Source organism: Trichechus manatus, unplaced genomic scaffold (genome assembly GCF_000243295.1).
Source record: "Trichechus manatus latirostris isolate Lorelei unplaced genomic scaffold, TriManLat1.0 scaffold00114, whole genome shotgun sequence".
Lineage (NCBI taxonomy): Eukaryota > Metazoa > Chordata > Mammalia > Sirenia > Trichechidae > Trichechus > Trichechus manatus.
Genome location: NW_004444050.1, coordinates 1,796,898 through 1,815,477, shown reverse-complemented (window position 1 = coordinate 1,815,477; position 18,580 = coordinate 1,796,898). Strand labels below are relative to the sequence as shown.

Genomic DNA, 18,580 nt, shown 5'->3' with positions numbered 1-18,580 from the left:
AAGGTCGAGAAGGGAGAGTGTTGACATGTCATGGGGTTGTTAACCAATGTCATAAACAATATGTATACTGACTGTTTAATAAGAAACTATTTGTTCTGTAAACCTTCACCTAAAGTACAATAAAAAAATTAAAAGAAAAAAAAAAGACTGTGTGGTACTGGTATAAGGATGGACATAAAAATCAACGGAATAGAACTGAGAGTTCAGAAACAAACCCTCACATTTATGGTCAACTGATTTTGACAAGAATGCTCAGATAATTCAATGGGCAAAGAATAGTCTTTTCAACAAATGGTGCTGGAAAGACTAGATATTCACATGCAAAAGAATGAACTTGGACCTCTTCCCCATACCATACACAAAAAAAGAATACAAATTATAGACCTAAATGTAAGAGCTAAAACTATAAAAACTGTTTAGAAAAAAACACAGGAATAAATCTTCGTGACTTTGTGTTTTGCACTGAATTGTTTCTCCCCAAAATGTGTGTCAACCTGGCTAGGTCATGATTCCCAATATTGTATGGTATTTCTCCATTTTGTGATCTGATATAATTTTCCTATGTGTTGTAAAGCCTAACCTCTATGATGTTAATGAGGCAGGATTAGAGGCAGCTATGTTAATGAGGCAGTACACAATCTACAGGATTAGGTTATATCTTGAGCCAATCTCTTCTGAGATACAAAAGAGAGAAGCAAGAAGAAAGGAGAGGGACCTCACTCGTTACCACCAGGAAAGAAGAACCAGGAGCGAACTATGTCCTTTGGACCCACAGTCCCTGCACTGAGAAGCTCCTGACCGGGAGAAGACTGATGGCAAGGACCTTCCTCCAGAGTCCACAGAGAGAGAAAGCCCCCCTCACCGGGGCTGGTGCCCTAAAATCAGACTTATAGCCTCCTAATCTGTGAGAGAATAAATTTCTGTTTGTTAAAGCCATCCACTTGTGGAACTTCTGTTACAGCAGCACTAGATAACTAAGACACCTTGGATTAGGGAAAACCTTCTTAGATATGATACCAAAAGTATGAACAACAAAAGAAAAAACTAGACTTCATCAAAATTAAAAAACTTTTGTGCCTCACAATGAGATAAACTACTTATCTACTAAATGGCTAAAATTTAAAAATAAGTGCCAAGTGCCTGCAGGGATGAGGAACAACTGGAACTCTCATACCTTGACTAGTAGAAATGTAAAGCGATACAATCACTTTGGAAAACACTTTGGCAATATCTTATAAAGTTAAACATACGAGAGCTGGGAGAGAAGGGGCATGTACAAAGGGCACAGGGGAAGTTTTTGGAATGGTAGAACTGTTCTATATCTTTTCCCCCCATATTGTGGCTGTGGTGGTGGTTACACGACTGTACGCATTTGTCAAATCCTGCAGAACTGTACCCTAAAAAGGGAGGCTATTTTAAAAAAAAAAACTTTTGTGCTTTAGTAGACACTTCAAACAGAACCCAGAGAGTAAGAAAAATATTTGAAAATCATATATCTGATAAGAAACTTGTATCCAGATTATATAAAAGACTCTGAAAACCCAACAATTAAAAGGCAACCCATTTTAAAAATGGATAAAGGATTTTAATAGTCATTTCTCCAAAGAAAATATACAAGTGACCAATAAACACAAGAAAAGGTGCCCAATATCATTATTCATTAAGAAAATAAAAATCAAAACCACAATGAGATTACAAATGCACAAACAGAAGACAAATTAGATAACTGGGACCTCCTAAAAATTAAATACTTATGCTCATCAAAAGACTTTACCAAGAGAGTAAAAAGAGAAGCTACAGACTGGGAAAAAGTCTTTGGGAATGACTGATAAGGTTCTAATCTCCAAAATATATTAAAAAAAAAAAAAAAAAAACTTCAACAAAAACAAAAGACAAATAATCCAATCAAAAAATGGGCAAAGGACTTGAACAGATACTTCATCAGAGGACATTCAGTATGGCTAATAAATACATGAAAAGATGCTCAAGATCATTAGCTGTTAGAGAAATGCAAAACAAGACTACAATGAGAAACCATCTCACCCCTACAAAAACGGTTATGATTGAAAAACAGAAAACAAGAAACGCTGGCGAGGTTGTGGGGAGATTGGAACTCTTTATATACTGCAAGCGGGGTTGTAAAGTGGTATAATTACTATGAAAAACCATATGGTACTTTCTCAAAAAGCTAGAAATAGAAACAACTTCTGATCCAGCAATCCTCCTCCTAGGCATACACCCTAGAGATCTAATAGCAGTGACATGAATAAGACATATACATACCTATGTTCATTGCAGCATTATTTACAACAGCAAAAAGGTGGAAACAACCTAAGCGTCCATCAACAGACGAATGGATAAACAAATTGTGGTACATACATACAACGGAATATTAAGCAGCTATAAAGAATGAGTTCTTGAAACATGTCATGACATGGATGAATCTGGAGGACATTATGCCAAGTGAAATAAGACAATCACAAAAGGACAAACACTGCATGGTCTCACTTCTGTAAAAAAACAAGAACAGGTATACACACAACAGAGAGCAACATTCTTTGATGGTTACCAAGGATAAGAGGGGGAGGAAGGGGGAACCACTTTCTAGATAGTAGACATATGTTACTTTTTGGTGATGGGAAATAGTATTCACAACATGACCAATGTAAATGATGACACTAAGAAGTACAAAAGAATATGGGATAATTTTGGTAAATGCTACAACACATACAATTTTGCAACAACAGTAATGACCAAAAAAATATGTGTGTGGTTACACAGGTAGACATGTATGCATGTATGTGTATAGGAAGGCGCATGTGAATATATGGGTGTGCATGTATAGGTGTATCCATAGGCTTATGTACATACATGTTTGTGTGTGCTGCATATATATTCACATATATAATAAAGCACATAGGGGGCACGGTTGTGGATACTTCCTAGACATAACCAAATACATCACAGGTTTGGTTTACTGGGTTTGAAGGCTGAAGACGATAGTCTCGAGGGACAACTCGGTTAACTGGTATAACATAGTTCGTAAAGGTATTGTTCTACATCCTAGTTTGGTGAGTAGCATCTGGGGGTCTTAAAAGCTTATGAGTGGCCGTTTAAGATACAACTACTCGTCTGTACCCATCTGGAGCAAAAGAGAAAGAAGGAAACCAAAGACTCAAAGAAGAAACCAACCTACAGGACTAACAGCTCACATGAACCACGGCCTCATTATCCTGAGACCAAAAGAACAAGATGGTGCCCAGCTACCACTCACTAACGACCATTCTGACCAGGGACACAATAGATGGTCCCAGATAAAATGGGAGAAAAATGTAGAACAAACCTCAAATTCCTAAAAAAGGCCAGACTTACTGGACTGGTAGAGACTAGAAGATCTACTGGGACTACTGCCCTAAGATACCCTTTAAATATGGAACTGAACCCATTCCCAGGCATCATCTTCCAGTCAAATAATAGACTGGCTCATAAATTAAACAATATCACCTGTGAGTACTGTGTTCCTTTTAAATAATCATCTACATGAGATCAAATGGTCACTATTTACCCTAAAGCAACAATGAGAAGGTAAGGGGGAACAGGTAACCTAGACTAATGGAAACAGAACCACCAGAATGCAAATAATTAAGAATGCTGATACACTGTCAAAAATGTAACTAACGACACTGAACAATATGTATAGAAATCGTTAAATGGGAATCTAATTTGCTGTATAAACTTTCACCAAAAATACAATTAAAAAAAAAAAAATAAAAAGCACCACAGTGAGGTATCACATCACACACCAGGATGGCTATAATAAAAAAGACAAGTTTTAGCAAGGATGTAGAGATACTGGAACCCTCTACATTGCTTGCAGGAACATAAAATATGTGCAGCCAATTCGAAAAACAGTCTGGCTGTTCCTCAAAATGGTAAACTACCACGTTGTTGTTGTTAGGTGCCATCAAGTCGGTTCCGACCTATAGCAACCCTATGTCCAACAAAAGGAAACGCTGCTCGGTCCCGCACAGTCGTTGCTATGTTTGAGCCCATTACTGAAGTCACTATGTCAATCCATCTAGTCAACGGTCTTCCTCTTTTTCACTGACCCTCTACCTTACCAAGCAAGATGTCTTTCTCCAGGGATTGGTCCCTCCTGATAACATGTCCAAAGTATATGAGTCAAAGTCTCGCCATCCTCACGTCCAAGGAGCACACTGGCTGTACTTGTCCCAAGATAGACTTATTCGTTCTTCTGGCATGCCATGGCATATTCAATATTCTTCAACAACACCATAATTCAAAAGCATTAATTCTTCAATTTTCCTTATTCAATGTCCACCTTTCCCATGCATGTGAGGCAACTGAAAATATCACGGCTTGGGTCAGGAGAACCTTAGTCCTCAAAATGACATCCTGGCTTTTCAACACTTTAAAGAGGTCTTTTGCAGCAGATTTGCCCAATGCAATCTGTCGTCTGATTTCTTGACTTCTGCTTCCATGGGCGTTGACTGTGGATCGAAGTAAAACGAAGTCCCTGACAACTTCAATCTTTTCTTCATTTATCAAGATGTTGCTTATTGGTACAGTGGTGAGGATTCTTGTTTTAAATTGAGATGTAATCTATACTGAAGGTTGTAGTCTTTGATCTTCATCAGTAAGTGCCTGAAGTCTCTCCCCTTTCACCAAGCAAGGTCGTGTCATCTGCATATCGCAGGTTGTTAATGAATCTTCTTCCAAGCCTGATGCCATATTTTTCTCCATATAGTCCAGCTTCTTGGATTATTTGCTCAGCATACAGACTGAATAGGTACGGTGAAAGAGTACAACCCTGACGCACACCTTTCCTGATTTTAAACCAAGCAGTATCCCCTTGTTCTATCTGAACGACTGTCTCTTGGTCTATGTACAGGTTCCCCGTGAGCACAATTAAGTGTTTGGGAATTCCCATTCTTCACAATGTTACCCATAATTTGTTATGATCCACACAGTCAAATGCCTTTGCATAGTCAATAAAAAAAAAGTAGACATCTTTCAGCCAAGATCCATATGACATCAGTAATGATATCCCTGGTTCCACTTCCTCTTCTGAACCTGGCTTGAATTTCTGGCAGTTCCCTGTCGACACACTGCTGCAATCACTTTTGAATGATCTTCGGCAAAATTTTACTTGTGTGTGATATTAATGATACTGTTCTATAATTTCTGCATTTTGTTGGATCACCTTTCTTTGGAATGGGCGTAAATATGGATCTCTTCTAGTTGGCTGGCTAGGCAGCTGTCTTCCAAATTTCTTGGCACAGACGAGTGAGTACATCCAGCGCTGCATCCATTTGTTGAAACATCTCAATTGGTATTCTGTCAATTCCTAGAGCCTTGTTTTTCACCAATGCCTTCAGTGCAGCTTGGACTTCTCCTTCAGTACCGTCGGTTCTTGATTATATGCTACCTCCTGAAATCGGAGAACATCGACCAATTCTTTTTTGCATAGTAACTCTATGTATTCTTTCCATATGTCCTAGCAATTCCACTTCTAGGTGTATATCCACAACATATGAAAACATATGTCCACAAAAAAAAATTTACATAAAATGTTCGTAGTAGCATTATTCAAAATAGTCAAAAACTGGAAGCAACCCAAAAGGCCATCAACTGATGAATGGATAAATAAAATGCTGTATAGACATACAACAGAATATTATTTGGTAATAAAAAGGAATAAAGTATTGATATATGCTACAACATGGACGAACCTTGAAACATTATATGCTAAGCAAAAGAAACCAGTCACAAAAGACCATGTATTGTATGAGTCTATTTACGTGAAATGTCCAGAATAGGCAAATCCATAGAGACAGAAAGTAAATTAATGGTTGTCAGGAGCTGGGGGGGAGGGGGAGATGGAGGCTAGAGGAGGTGTGTGATGGAGAATGACTGCTAATGGGTATGAGGTTTCTTTTTGGGGTGTTGAAAATGTTCTCAGATTAGATAGCAGTGATGGCTGCAAATCACTGTGAATATACTAAAGACTACTGAATTGTACAATTTAAAAGAGTGAATCATATGGTATATAAATTATATGTTGATAAAGTTATTTTAAAAACTTAAATAAATAAAATTGAAATGTTTTGTGTTGATCCTAAAATAAGTATACTTTCCTTGCTTTGTGTTCCTTATGCAACATTAACCTTCAAACAAGCAAACAAACAAAAAACACACGGCTGACTTTTTACAAATTTGCTCAAACAAGTTCAAGTCCACTGAGCATAAACTCTGGGTGTATCTTCATGTTTCAATGAACCAAGTCCTGAGATGTGTTTGTGGAGAGAGAGAAAAAGAGGGTGAGAAGGTTGGAGAAGGGCTCAGTACTTGATTTACACAAAGGCACACGCTTGGACTAGTTTCTCCCTAGTCATTAAGAATTTATTCATAGGCCAATATTAGACCCTGTTAGTATCAACAGGCTTTTTAACACTATGGTGCTGGATGTCTTCTTACCCAAATCAACTTAATATCATTTGCTGGATGTGCTAAGTGCTTAAGAGACACTAAGATTTCCAAAAAAAAAAAAAGAACCTCATGGAACAAGCAATCCAGTGGTTGAAAACAAAAACAAAATATTACAGGAATTCTCATTACATTATGCAAGACAGAAGACAATGAAACAATTTATAGTACTAAAGAGGAAAAAAAACTGTCAACTCAGAATTCCATACCCAGCAAAAACAGCTCAAATATGGAGACTTTCAGAGACAAACAAAACAGAAGACAGCATTACAAGAAATGTTTAGACATTCTTCTGGCAAGAAGGAAAATTATACTACATGCAAACTTGGATCTACACAAAGGAATAAAAAGTATTTAAATTATAAATATGTAAGTAAATATAGATGACTTCTCATTTTTTGTTTCATGTCTATGAGTCAGAATCGACTCGATGGCAACAGATTGTTTTATATATAATATACTCAGTCATACATATGTAAAAATAAAATGTATGACAAGAATAGCACAAAAGACGAGAGAAAGGAAATGTAAGTATTCTGTTGTAATGTTACACTACAGATGAAGGAAGACTGTGATAAATTAAAGGCATATATTGTAAAATCAAGGAGAAAATCTTTATGACCATGGGTTAGGCAAAGATTATTTTTAGATACAAAAAAGCATAAATCATGCAAGAAAAACTGTTAAATTGGATTTCATCAAAATTAAAACCTGCTCTTTGAAAGATACTGCTAAGAAAAGGAAAGGTGAACCACAGACTGAAGAAAAAAACAGAGAATGTCTGTGAAACATGTATCCGATAGAGCTTGTATCCACAATATGTATACAACTCTTACAACTCAATAAGATAATTCAATTTACAAAGAAAATGAGCAAAACATTTTGACACTTCACAAAAGATATGAAGGAGAAATAAGCACATGAAAAGATGTTCAACATCATTCATCATTAACCTATAAACCAGCTGCTGTGGAGATGATCCTGACTCATGGTGATCCTAATCCTATTATGTGTCAAGGTAGAACTGTGCTCTATGGGGTTTTCAATGGCTGATTTTTTAGAAGTAGAGAGCCCGGCCTTTCTTCCAAGGACCCTCTGGGTAGGCTTAAACCACCAGTCTTTTGGTCAGCAATCAAGCACATTAACCCACTGCAAAACGGCAAATAAAACCACAATACCTGTTGAATTGGTAGATGTTTTCTTGTGTATATTTTCACAATTTAAAAAAAAAAAAAAAAAAAGATTGAGGAGGGGCAAAAAAAACCTCACATCCACTGGAATGGCTAAAATCAAAGACTGACCAAAAAAGTGAAGTCTTGGTAAGGATATGAAGCAACTGGAATGCTCATACACTGCTGACTGGACTGTAAAATAGTATGGCCATTTTGGAAACTAGTTTGGCATTTGGCATTTTCTTATAAAGTCAACCATTCACTTAACATATAACACAGCGATCTCCCTCCTAGGTATTTATTTAAGAAAAGCAGAAACACACATAGGCCTGTCCTCAAATGTTCACAGCAGCTTTGTTCATAATAGCCAAAAACTAGAAACAACTCAAATGCCCATCAACTAGGTACATGGATAAACAAATTATCATATACCCATATAATAAACAGTACTCAGCTACAAAATGGAACAAACTACTCAAACATGCAACAACATGGATGAATCTCAAAAGCATGCTAAGAAGCCAGACACCAAAGACTGCATATTATATGATTCCATTTACATAAAGTTCAGGAAAAGATAAAACTGCAAAGTAGTGGTCCAAGGATAGGAGTAGGGGACTGAATGCAAAGGGGAACTTACTAGGGTGATGGAAATGTTCTATACCACGATAGTGGTGGCGGTTACACAAGTCTGTATGTTAAAACCTACTAAACTGTACACTTAAAATCGGTGAACTTTATTGTATGTAAATTATACCTCAATAAACTCATTTGTTTTTTAAAAATGACTGTGAATAAAATACATCTAGAAAAGGGAAAAAAAACAGACAACTCTAATTCAAATCTGGATGTAGTAAGTACTCATAAAAGTAATTTCAGTGCTAAATGCATTAAGAAAATGGATGAGGTTAATGAAGGCTTCATAGATAAGAAAATAACACCTGAACTAATATTGGAAGAATGGGCAAGCAGGATTAGCCAATTGAGGGAAGGGCATGAACTAAAGCATATCATTGTTGTCAGTTGCCATCAAGTTTATTCTGAGGTTGCAATTCCAGGTTTATAAAATAGTAAACCATCCAGTTTGTATTGTGATCAGGATATATACTGAGAAATAGGGTAGTTTCAGTCAGTCTGAGGTGGGGAGCTTTAAATGCCCAGTAAAGAATCTGATTCTGTAAATACTTTTTATTAAAAAATGACAGAATCAAAGGTATTTTAAGATTAATCTGATTGCAGAAAACAGCAGGGGCTCAAAGAAGAAAACCCCAAAAGCAATCAGACCCAAAAATAAAGACCTAAGCTAGGGAGGTTCCGAATAAAGAACGGACTAAAGAACACTGCGAAAGGACTGACGGAACAAGTAATTCATTCAAAATGGAGATAAGGGAGAAGAGATAAATATTACCAGAGTTTTGGCACTGGGTACCTGGGAGAAAAGCACTGGCATTAAAGCATACATATACATACACAAATCAAAAACTTAAAACAAAATATTACATAAACAAGGTTAAAAAACAAACTCATCCTTTTGGCTAATATGTGCTAATGCCACAGGGAAAAAAAGTTAGTATTTGCAATACATTAAGAGCTCTTACAATTAAAAAAAAAAAAAAAAAAAAACAGAAAACGAATCAAGAAATTAGAACATCCAATAAATACATGAAAATATACTTAGCCTAACTAGACAATAACGAAATGCAAATAAAAACAATGAGATAACTGACAACTACAAGCGTTGCTGAGACTGGGGAAATGGACACCCCATACTGTTGGGACACTATGAGTTTGGCAACGGGTTTGGTTTTTTGGTTTTATACTGTTGGGAAACGTAAACTGGTACAGGCTTTCGGAAGGGCCAATTCTGACAATGTATCAAAATCATAAATGTGTATATCACCTTGACCCAACAATTTTACCCCTGGGACATCTAACGTAGAAGAGATAGTGGGGCAAATGCACAAAAAATATATCTGCTATAGACATACACACAGAGAACAAAAAAACAAAAACAAACCTAAGCACCCATCAAAGTGGACTTGGCTAAACAAGTTATGGTACACCCATACAACACAACACTAGGAGCCACTAAAAAGAATATACTGTGGGGCAGAGGGTACAAAATAGCATTGTAGTATGTTCTCATTTATTTAAAATCGTATGTCCCTGTGCATATATGTATAGAGAAGTCTGGGAAAATGTTTATCGAAATGTTAAGGGTGACCAATGTCACTGAACAATATATGTAGAAATTGTTGCATGGGAACCTACATTGCTGCATAAACCTTCACCAAAACCACAATAAAATATTATTTTAAAAAATATTAAGGGTGATCATCTCAAGTGGTTGGATTTATGGGGACTTTTAAGTTCTTACAGTTTTCTGTACTGACTGAAAACTTCTGTAATGGGCTTGTATTCCCTTCGTAAACAGGGCAAATAATAAAGAGGAATAGTAAGAAAAGAAAATGACTCCAAAAGAAGAGACATTAATTACTTTAATGTTAGGTAAATTGAGTCTGGAGTGTCACGATAACATCCCAGTGAAAGTGCCCTAATGCAACTGAAAACGCAGAAACAGTAAGTGGGGAGGCTGCAGCCCAGTTACCACTTTCAGTTTTCAGTTCCTCTCGCTACTCTTTTCATTTCTTTTAAATTCCAGTTTTTAACCTGTATTTTATCCTCTAATTTACATGTCTTACTTTCCAAATATATTAATAACAAGAGATTTTCCCACAATTAGGATGTACAGAATTTCAAGGAACAAAATCATTGCAAGTATGCTTCGGATTCTAGCTTGATACTTTTAATTCCAACACCACACTTTAAAGCTTGTAAATCTCTGCGTTATGAAACAAAGTCAACCAAGAACAACCACAACAACAAGAAAACTTAAGTGATATATTCAAAGAAAAAGCTCAGAATAAGGAAAAAGATTAAAGTTATCTTAAATATGAGTACTAACTATCATTACTTTAACCTGATTTTTTCAGAAATAGCTACAATTTTCCAAGTTGGAAAATAAAAACTTGACAGTCTGCGCAGAAACTTTCCACCCTAAAGATTAATTCAAACTCACCAAGAAAAATAGATCACTTATCTTGATCAATACAACAGAGTGCAAATACAAACACTATGTCAGACTTTATTCTAGTCACTAAAGTGACTCCCAGCATCATGGACTCATTCCAGTAAAGTAGAAGCTAGCAAGGGAAAATATTACTAAAATTCTGTCTTTATAAATCAAAACAATTACTTCTCCCATCCTGGGGTATATGTAAACCAAAACAGCAAGCAAGTTTTACAGATAACTGGTACCTGTGCAAAGGTTGGTTTGCAATTATCTGTGGAGAAAAATGCTATTTAAATTAATTCAGCCACTAATAAATAAAACTTGGAATTTGATCTCTAGGAGCTTATAATCTAGTAGGGAAAATACAAATGTATCCAGCCAACTAACTAGACTGTTAAATAGAATTTTTCAAAGTTGCATAACAAAGACAAACCAAAATGCTGTTGGGAACACAAGAAAAGGAATTGCTTTTTTCGAGGTGAATGAAGAAAGGTTTCAAGATGGTGAGATGTGAGCTAGGTTTGAATGCAAAGCTGGAGGCAGAGAGAGAAATATGGGAATTTCAAGCTAAGAAAAAAGCAAGAGTAAAAACACAGAGTAGTACCTCTGAAAATATAACGTTGATAGAAGCCGGAGAGATCATAAAAGGCATTAACACAATGCCTTGGAAAGCTTAGACTTAATTCTATATAATGGGAGTGACATAATCTATTCAAGTTTTAAGAAAACTCTCCTGATAATGTAAAGAATAAACTGGGAAGAAAAAAATGATAATAGGAAGTCTAACCGGTTAAAAATGAGGACCAGAACCTGTTAGGTGCTGCGGAGTCGATTCTGACTCATAGCAACCCCATGTGATAGGCTGTAATCTTCACGGGAGCAGACGGCCAGGTGTTCTCTTGTGCAGAGCCGCTGGGTGGTTTTGAACCACCAACTTTTAGGTTAGCAGCCAAGCGCTTAATAACCATCATGCCACCAGGGGTCCTGGACAAGAACTGGAATGCTGGAAATGGAACCAAACCAGTTGCCGCAGAGTTGATTCTAACTCATGGCTACCCGATGTGTGTGTCAAAGTAAGAATCAGAGCAAAGATATGTGATAAGGACTGGGCAGGTAAGGTTTGGCCAGAAGAAGTGAAACACAAAGCCATCTTCTAAGAATAAGGAGTGATAGGCTTGGAGACTTAAGGTAGTTCATCTAAATTTCTATCCCCTTCTGAGTGTTTCTTCATCTATTCTTGTATTCTATATTTTTGACACCTTTTTAAAGCCTTCTGAAAATTCTATTCATACGGGGTCACTATGAGTCAGAACTGACTCGACGGCAATAGGTTTGGTTTTTTTTGGAAGGACACTCATGACTTATTTCTACTAAATACATATTAAATCAATAGCAGTTTATGAGTGATACGAGCTTTCGGGGGTTTTTTGTTGTTGCTGTTTTTTTAATTCGGGAACGCCTTCATTTTATGTATTTCTGAACACTAGTCTTCAGGACAAAACACTAAATAATCCATAAAGGAAGGACCCATATCAGCAAATGAATACTAATAATTTTATTTGCTTACATCTGAGATTCACTCATCTTCTTAAAATTATTAGGGTTTTGATATTCTATAATAGAGACTTCTGTTTCTTTGGTGGAATGGAACGTTCTTAAGTTTAAAGAGAGAGAAGCAATTATACATAACAATTTACTGTACTGATTATAACTGATCTGACTTCAGTTGTCTTCAGATCAAGACAGTCCACTGTACTAAAACCGTCAATAACTAAACGTAATTAATGTCTTCAAGGAATGTTTTTAGTCAATCTTTGTAAAGATAAAATAAAAAATAAAAAAAAATCCACAATATTTAAACTTCTTCTGTTATACATAAGGTTGCCAGGAGTTGAAACTGACTAGACACCAACTAACAACAACACTGTCTGCAAACGCTACAAATTAATACAGATAAAATGAGCTGAAAGAATCTTTAAAAGAACTATTTTTTATTAAAAATCTTCAAAATGCTGAAAAGATGGCAAGGGAACAGAAACTAATCCATAAATACCCAGACGGGCTGAGTTTTAGCAAAACAGAACTTTATGCGAGGTGGCCAGCTACTCTGAATGCCAGCTGAGGTCGCATACAACATGTAATTTAGAATCAGCACCGGGTTTGAATCCAAGCTGACCTCAGAATAAATCACTCTTCAGATCTCCCATTTCTCAATCTATCAATAGAAATGTTTCTAACTATCACATGGATTTCTGGGTGAATATACATTATTTATCAATGGCATATTTAAAAAAAAAATAAACCCCACTGCTGTCAAGTCAACTGGACTCAGGGTGACCCCATGTGCTTCAGAATAGAACTGCACTACATAGGGTTTTCTTGGCTGTAATTTTTATGGAAGCAGATCACCTAGCCTTTCTTCCACAGTACCACCGAGTGGATTCAAACTGCCAACCTTTCGATTAATAGCTAAGAGCAAACCATCTGCACCACCCAGGGACCTTGACTGGCACATAGTAAAAGACAAATGTCACGACCATTCCCTCCCCTTCCTAAACAGCCTCTCTCTTGAACACACCCTCGCATTTATTATAGGTCCAATCAGCAAGATTAAGTGACTTCCCACATTCCATTAGTTAAGTAGTAAAGAAAATATAGTAAACAGGTTATACAAGGGGGAAAGTAAAGCTAAGAAGGAACTGATGAAAAGCATAAGTTAAAGGCAAGATTCAGATGAAGGAAACAGCAGGTTGTAAAATAGAGTCATTAGAATGGAGAGGACTTAGAAGTAACATGGAGAATAATCTTCATACCATGGTTTCAATACTATTTTTAATGTGCATGTATTTCTTTTAAAAAACTGCATTGGTAATTCATTAATATATAACTTCCATATGGGCTGGAAAAAGATCACACTGCTATTTCTTACAGCATAACACATGATCTATATTAAATACTTACTTAAATTGAGAGGTTTTCGCCTAGAGAAGACAAGACTTACGAGACATGTCAACCGTCTTTACATTTAGAGAGCTAGCACAGAGGTTTGCTGTAACATGCCAAAAGATAAAACTTGGAGGAATGGGTAGAAATTACATGCAGGCAGATTTCTTTTTCAACATGAAGAATTCTAACAATTCAAGCTATTCAACCACTTTAATTTCTATAATGCTGTACAGTTTGCAAAACACAAATTTTCATTTAATCCTTAAAATAATCCCCAAAACAAGCAGCTTCCTGTTAGTTTAGGAAACTAAGTCTACAAGAGTCTTGTTAAGAAACAGTGGTAAATCAAAACTAGAACTCAAGTCCCAAATCTCAAGAACAGGCTGCCTCAAAGTAAAATGCTTCCCACGTCTAGATAAATTCAACCACATACCAAATAGCCATCTGTCAGGTATAGCGGGCAAGATATTCTAAAGTTTATTTCAGATCCAATCCATTAGAAGTACTGGTGGTCAATCTAAACACCATGAAAAGATTCAATAATGAATGGTCCTCTAGAATGCAAGCTGTATGAAGGCCTCTGTGTTTGTCATCTTGACAGCTATATCCCTATCACTAGAATTGTATCTGGCATATAATATGTGCTCAATAAATACTTATTTGCTAAATATGAACAGTCCTAATCACACACACCACTACTATATAGTAAAGGACCTTGCTAAAGTTCCCAGCAACTAAAAAGCCTGATAAAAACAACAGCCCACTCTTAAATTGCATCACATGTGATCTAAACTCATAAAACTTAATCAGTTCACAAAACAAATTCAATTATAAAAAAATGCAAATCTTTTGGCAAACCTAAAACATTATCATTAAAAGTAAAATACAAAGTCTTAAAACACTAAATTTGGTGAACTGAGTTTTCAACAGCAATATTCTTTGGTTACAGCATTCAACTAGCATTACAGTAAGAATAAAGAAATTTCCACAGCTGTTTTGGTTTAAAAGCAATTTGCGCCCAGATCTCTATTCACATCATAGTTTTACAAACACGAGACTGACACTTCAAAGAGATCTGCTAATTTTACAGGTACATATGTTGCATTAAGAATTCAACATAACCCATACTTAGAAATACTCAGCATTCACTTGGCATTACTGAAAACTAAGATAAACAGGAAAAGAACAAGCAATCAAAATGTCATTTTGTAATACTCTAAACTTTGTAAGGCCTAGAATTTCCAGCCATCTAAGTAATATTATAGCCTGTAAAATACTCCAAAATCATTTTTAATTCACTTTGCTTCAATTAAGTACATATCAACACATACATGCTTTTCTGGGAATAGCATTATGTAATAAGCAAGGTGTAACAACTACATAAAAATTTTACTCCAATTTCACTAGATAAAATTATACCATCTAAAGATTTCTGAACAGATTCTGATATTTAAGAGAAAAGTCTAGTAAACTTTAAAGTAAGCAGTTACAGGTTTATAACAATGTAAGAAATAACTAAGCCATTCACTTGGTTAACACTGGGTTACACCAACTAGATTACATTTCTACAATAGTGATATTAGCAAGTGGATCTTATCACAAACCAAGAACAGAATCTTGTCTTTTTTTTCTTTTTAAAATTATGACTTTGAAAGATCAACCAAAAAAATATCCCGCACAAGAATATCACACAATGACTATCTTCCTTATCTTCACAATTTATAAGTTTTTACACCAGCTTTTTTCATTTATTAAAAGAATAAACTGCTTTTCTCATCACTGGATTAATTATATGAAACATCTGCAATCTATATCCAACTCTGACATCAAAACATGAATCTGATTTCCCTCCACATCATTAGTTCCTAAACTGCACTCCATTCCTAAATCTCCAACAATAAAACCTCTTCATAAAGTTTTCCAAATTAAACAAATCATACAACCTCTTGGTTTACAAACCAATTGTGCTGGAAAAGCAAAGAGTAGCTGAAAGAAATGTGTTAATATATTAACCTAACAAGTTAAAAAAACTTTTAACTCTGCCTTAGAACTCTCCCCTCCCAGAGCTAGGAGAAAAGCTATATTGGACCTGTTGCTTTGTCCCTCCAACCCTCTAAAAGGTGTCATGGGCGCCCGGAAACGCCTCTCCTTACTCGGAGCTCCATCTAAATTCCTTTCTAGTCTAGGCTGAAGACTTGGGTGGTTTTCAAGAGTCCAATCACCACTTTCCCTGTCTCCTGGAGATGTCGCCAGCCCAGGCAAAGCCAAATGGACAGGACAGCGGGACTCACCTGATCACAGGGCTGTAGGGGCTCCGGGAGCGGCGCCAGCTGCTACTGCTGTAGGGGCTGGGGGACACATCGCCGTCCCGCTCGTAGGAGCTGTGGCGGCTGTAACTAGGGGAGCGGCGGCGGCTGTATGGGCTAGGAGAGCGCGGCAGCCGCCGAGAATACGGGCTGCTGCCACCTCCTGCCGGGCTGGGGGACTTGCGGCTCCTCAGGCTCTGCGAGGCCCTGTGGGACACTGGGCTGTCGTCCCGGCCTCCCAGCGGGCTCAGGGACCGCTGCCGCCGCCTGTAGGCCTTGGGCTCGGTCTTGTCTTCCCGGTAGGCCTTGGGCGGCTCCTTGTACGCCGAAGGCGGCTCCTTGGACGACTTAGTCCGGCTTCGGTGGGCCTTCAAGTCTCGGTCCTTGCGGCTACTGCTGCTGCTGGACGTGGCCGAGGCGCTTTTCCGGCGGCCGCCGCTGCTGCTGCTGCTGCCGCTCTTGGCTGCCTCGGCGCGTTCCTCGCCGCTGTGGCGGCTACGGGACTTGGAGGCCTCACTGCCTCCGCGCTGCCCATCCCGCCGCCGGTGCTCGCGGTGGCGCTCCTTGCTGCGGCCGCTGCCGCTGCGGCGGTCTCGGCGGGGCCTGCGCTCCGACCCCTCCCCGCGCCGCTGGGTGCCGGAGGAGGCGGCCAGACTCCCGCCGCTGCCCCCCGTTCCCCCGGCAGCCGTCGCTGCCGTTGCCGCGCTGGCCCCCCCCAGCAGCAGCCCCTGCTCGGACTGGGAGCTCACATCCTCATATTCCACCAGCGGGGTCACACCCCCGCCGCTACTAGCACCGCCACCGCCGTCCTGCTGCGGCTGGGGCAGCGAGAAGACCCGACGCTTCTCCGCCTCCTGCCCGGCGCGGGGCCCGCGGCGCCGCTTCTGCCGCCCTCCTGGGCGCCTCTTGCCTCTCGCCAGCCGCTTGACCTCCAGAGGGGGGCCCGGGCTGAAGCAAGAGGAGGAGGCCGCGGCGGCGGCGGCTGCGGCGGCGGCCGTGCCGGGAGCAGCCAGGAAGAGCAGAGGCGGCGGGGGCGGCGGCGGTTGCAGGAGCTGCGGCTGCAGGAGCGGCAACAGCAGCGGCGGCTGCTGAGGGGACAGGAATCGTCTCCGCTTGCGGCGTTCCTCCAACTTCTTCTCCGCCCAGCTCAGGCCCCCGCCTCCCCCCAGCGCCGTGTCCGAGCTGCTCGGCATTGCCTAGAGCCCGCCGCAGAGCGCGGCGCGGGTGCGGCCTCCTCCCGGGTCAGATCCTCGCCATCTCCCCCGCCGGAACGGGAACCGCGGCGGCGGAGGAACACCGAGCACCAGGGTCAGCCAGCAGACGCGCCACGATAATCCGGGTCGGGACTCGGGTCCCTGCGTTCCAGGTCACAGTGGGGTACGCAGCGGCCTCCGGGCCTGAGAAAAGCAGGAATCCGGGCGACAGAGCTCCAGATCGTGGTCGCCGTCCTATCCGAGGCAGCAAAAACACCAGATGCGCCAGGCGCTGACCTGCGGGGGAGTCCGGAGTCCTCCAAGTGCCCGCGGGGTGGGGGAGCGGTCTCGGCCGCGCTCGCAGCTCGGGCAGGCAGGGCGGGCAGCGCAACGCGGAAGTACCACCTTCGCCGCCGCTTCACTCCATTGAGCCCTGACGATGGGTGCGAGTTCAAGGGAGGGGAGTGGGCGAGACAACAACACGCCTCCGCTGCCTCTTCCTCCGCGTCGACGTCGTCCTCTTGTGGTGGCGGCGACACACCGCGGGTGCCTCGGAAGTGGCCCGGGCCTGATAACAACTCCCGGCCTAAGGCCTCGCGCACTCGGCGGACCGTGGGGATGGGCGGCGGGGCGGGGCGAGGCGGCGGCGACCGTGCTGGGGCTCACGCTTGGGGAAGCGAGTGTGCGGGGCTGGGCGGAGGGCTGTTTCCGGGGAGATGGGGGCAGGGGGCGTTTCTGAGTCTGTGGCGGTGGGTGCGAGCTCTGACTTTCTTCTTCCTTAGCCGCCGCCGCGAGCAGAGGTGACGGAGCTTCTCCTTTTCTCAGCTACCCACCCCCCCCTCCACGAGGAGCCTCCTGGTGTGCGCGGCCGGCCCCGGCTCGCTCCTCCCCTTCCCTCTCCGCTCTTCGTCGGGAGGAGGGGGAGGGAGGGCGATGGGACTTGCTGGTTGGGCCCTAACCCCCACAACCCCTCCTTCTCGCTTGGCTCTTTAGGCCTTTCCCCTTGGCCCCGACGCAAGGCCGGGGACGCGCACGCACGTCACGCTCCGAGAAAGCCGAGGGTGGGTGGTAGCGGGGACGAGGAGGCGGGAACGGTGTTGCCGCGCACTAGCGTGCTCGCTCCCGCCAGCGATGGGGCCGTCCGCCCCGGAAGTGGCGTACGTAGAAGCCGCTTTACTTCCGGTGAGGGTGGGGCTGTGTGTGAAGAAGAGTTAAAGAAAGGATTCGCGCACCAGCGACTGCTGTCGCTTAAGACTCTCAGTCGTCTCGTGCTGCTCATGCCTGTTGCTTCCGTCCAGCGCGCAGTTCGACCTGGGCCCTCCGCAGGCTCCGCACCACCTGCCTATTGAGTGAAAGGTCATGGCGGGAGCAAGAATCACTGGA

General features: G+C 40.9%; 1 protein-coding gene across 2 annotated transcripts in view; it reads right to left on the bottom strand.

Moving 5' to 3' along the window:
* Positions 1-17,815, bottom strand: part of CDK13 (cyclin dependent kinase 13) — a 160,198-nt gene extending 142,383 nt beyond the window's left edge. For both annotated transcript variants that reach the window (XM_023738310.1, XM_004383956.2), the window contains exon 1: positions 15,990-17,815. In XM_023738310.1, the coding sequence (XP_023594078.1) occupies positions 15,990-17,197 (1,208 nt within the window). In that variant the 5' untranslated portion in view covers positions 17,198-17,815. The remainder of the gene's footprint in view (positions 1-15,989) is intronic.
* Between the last annotated feature and the right edge of the window lie 765 nt (positions 17,816-18,580).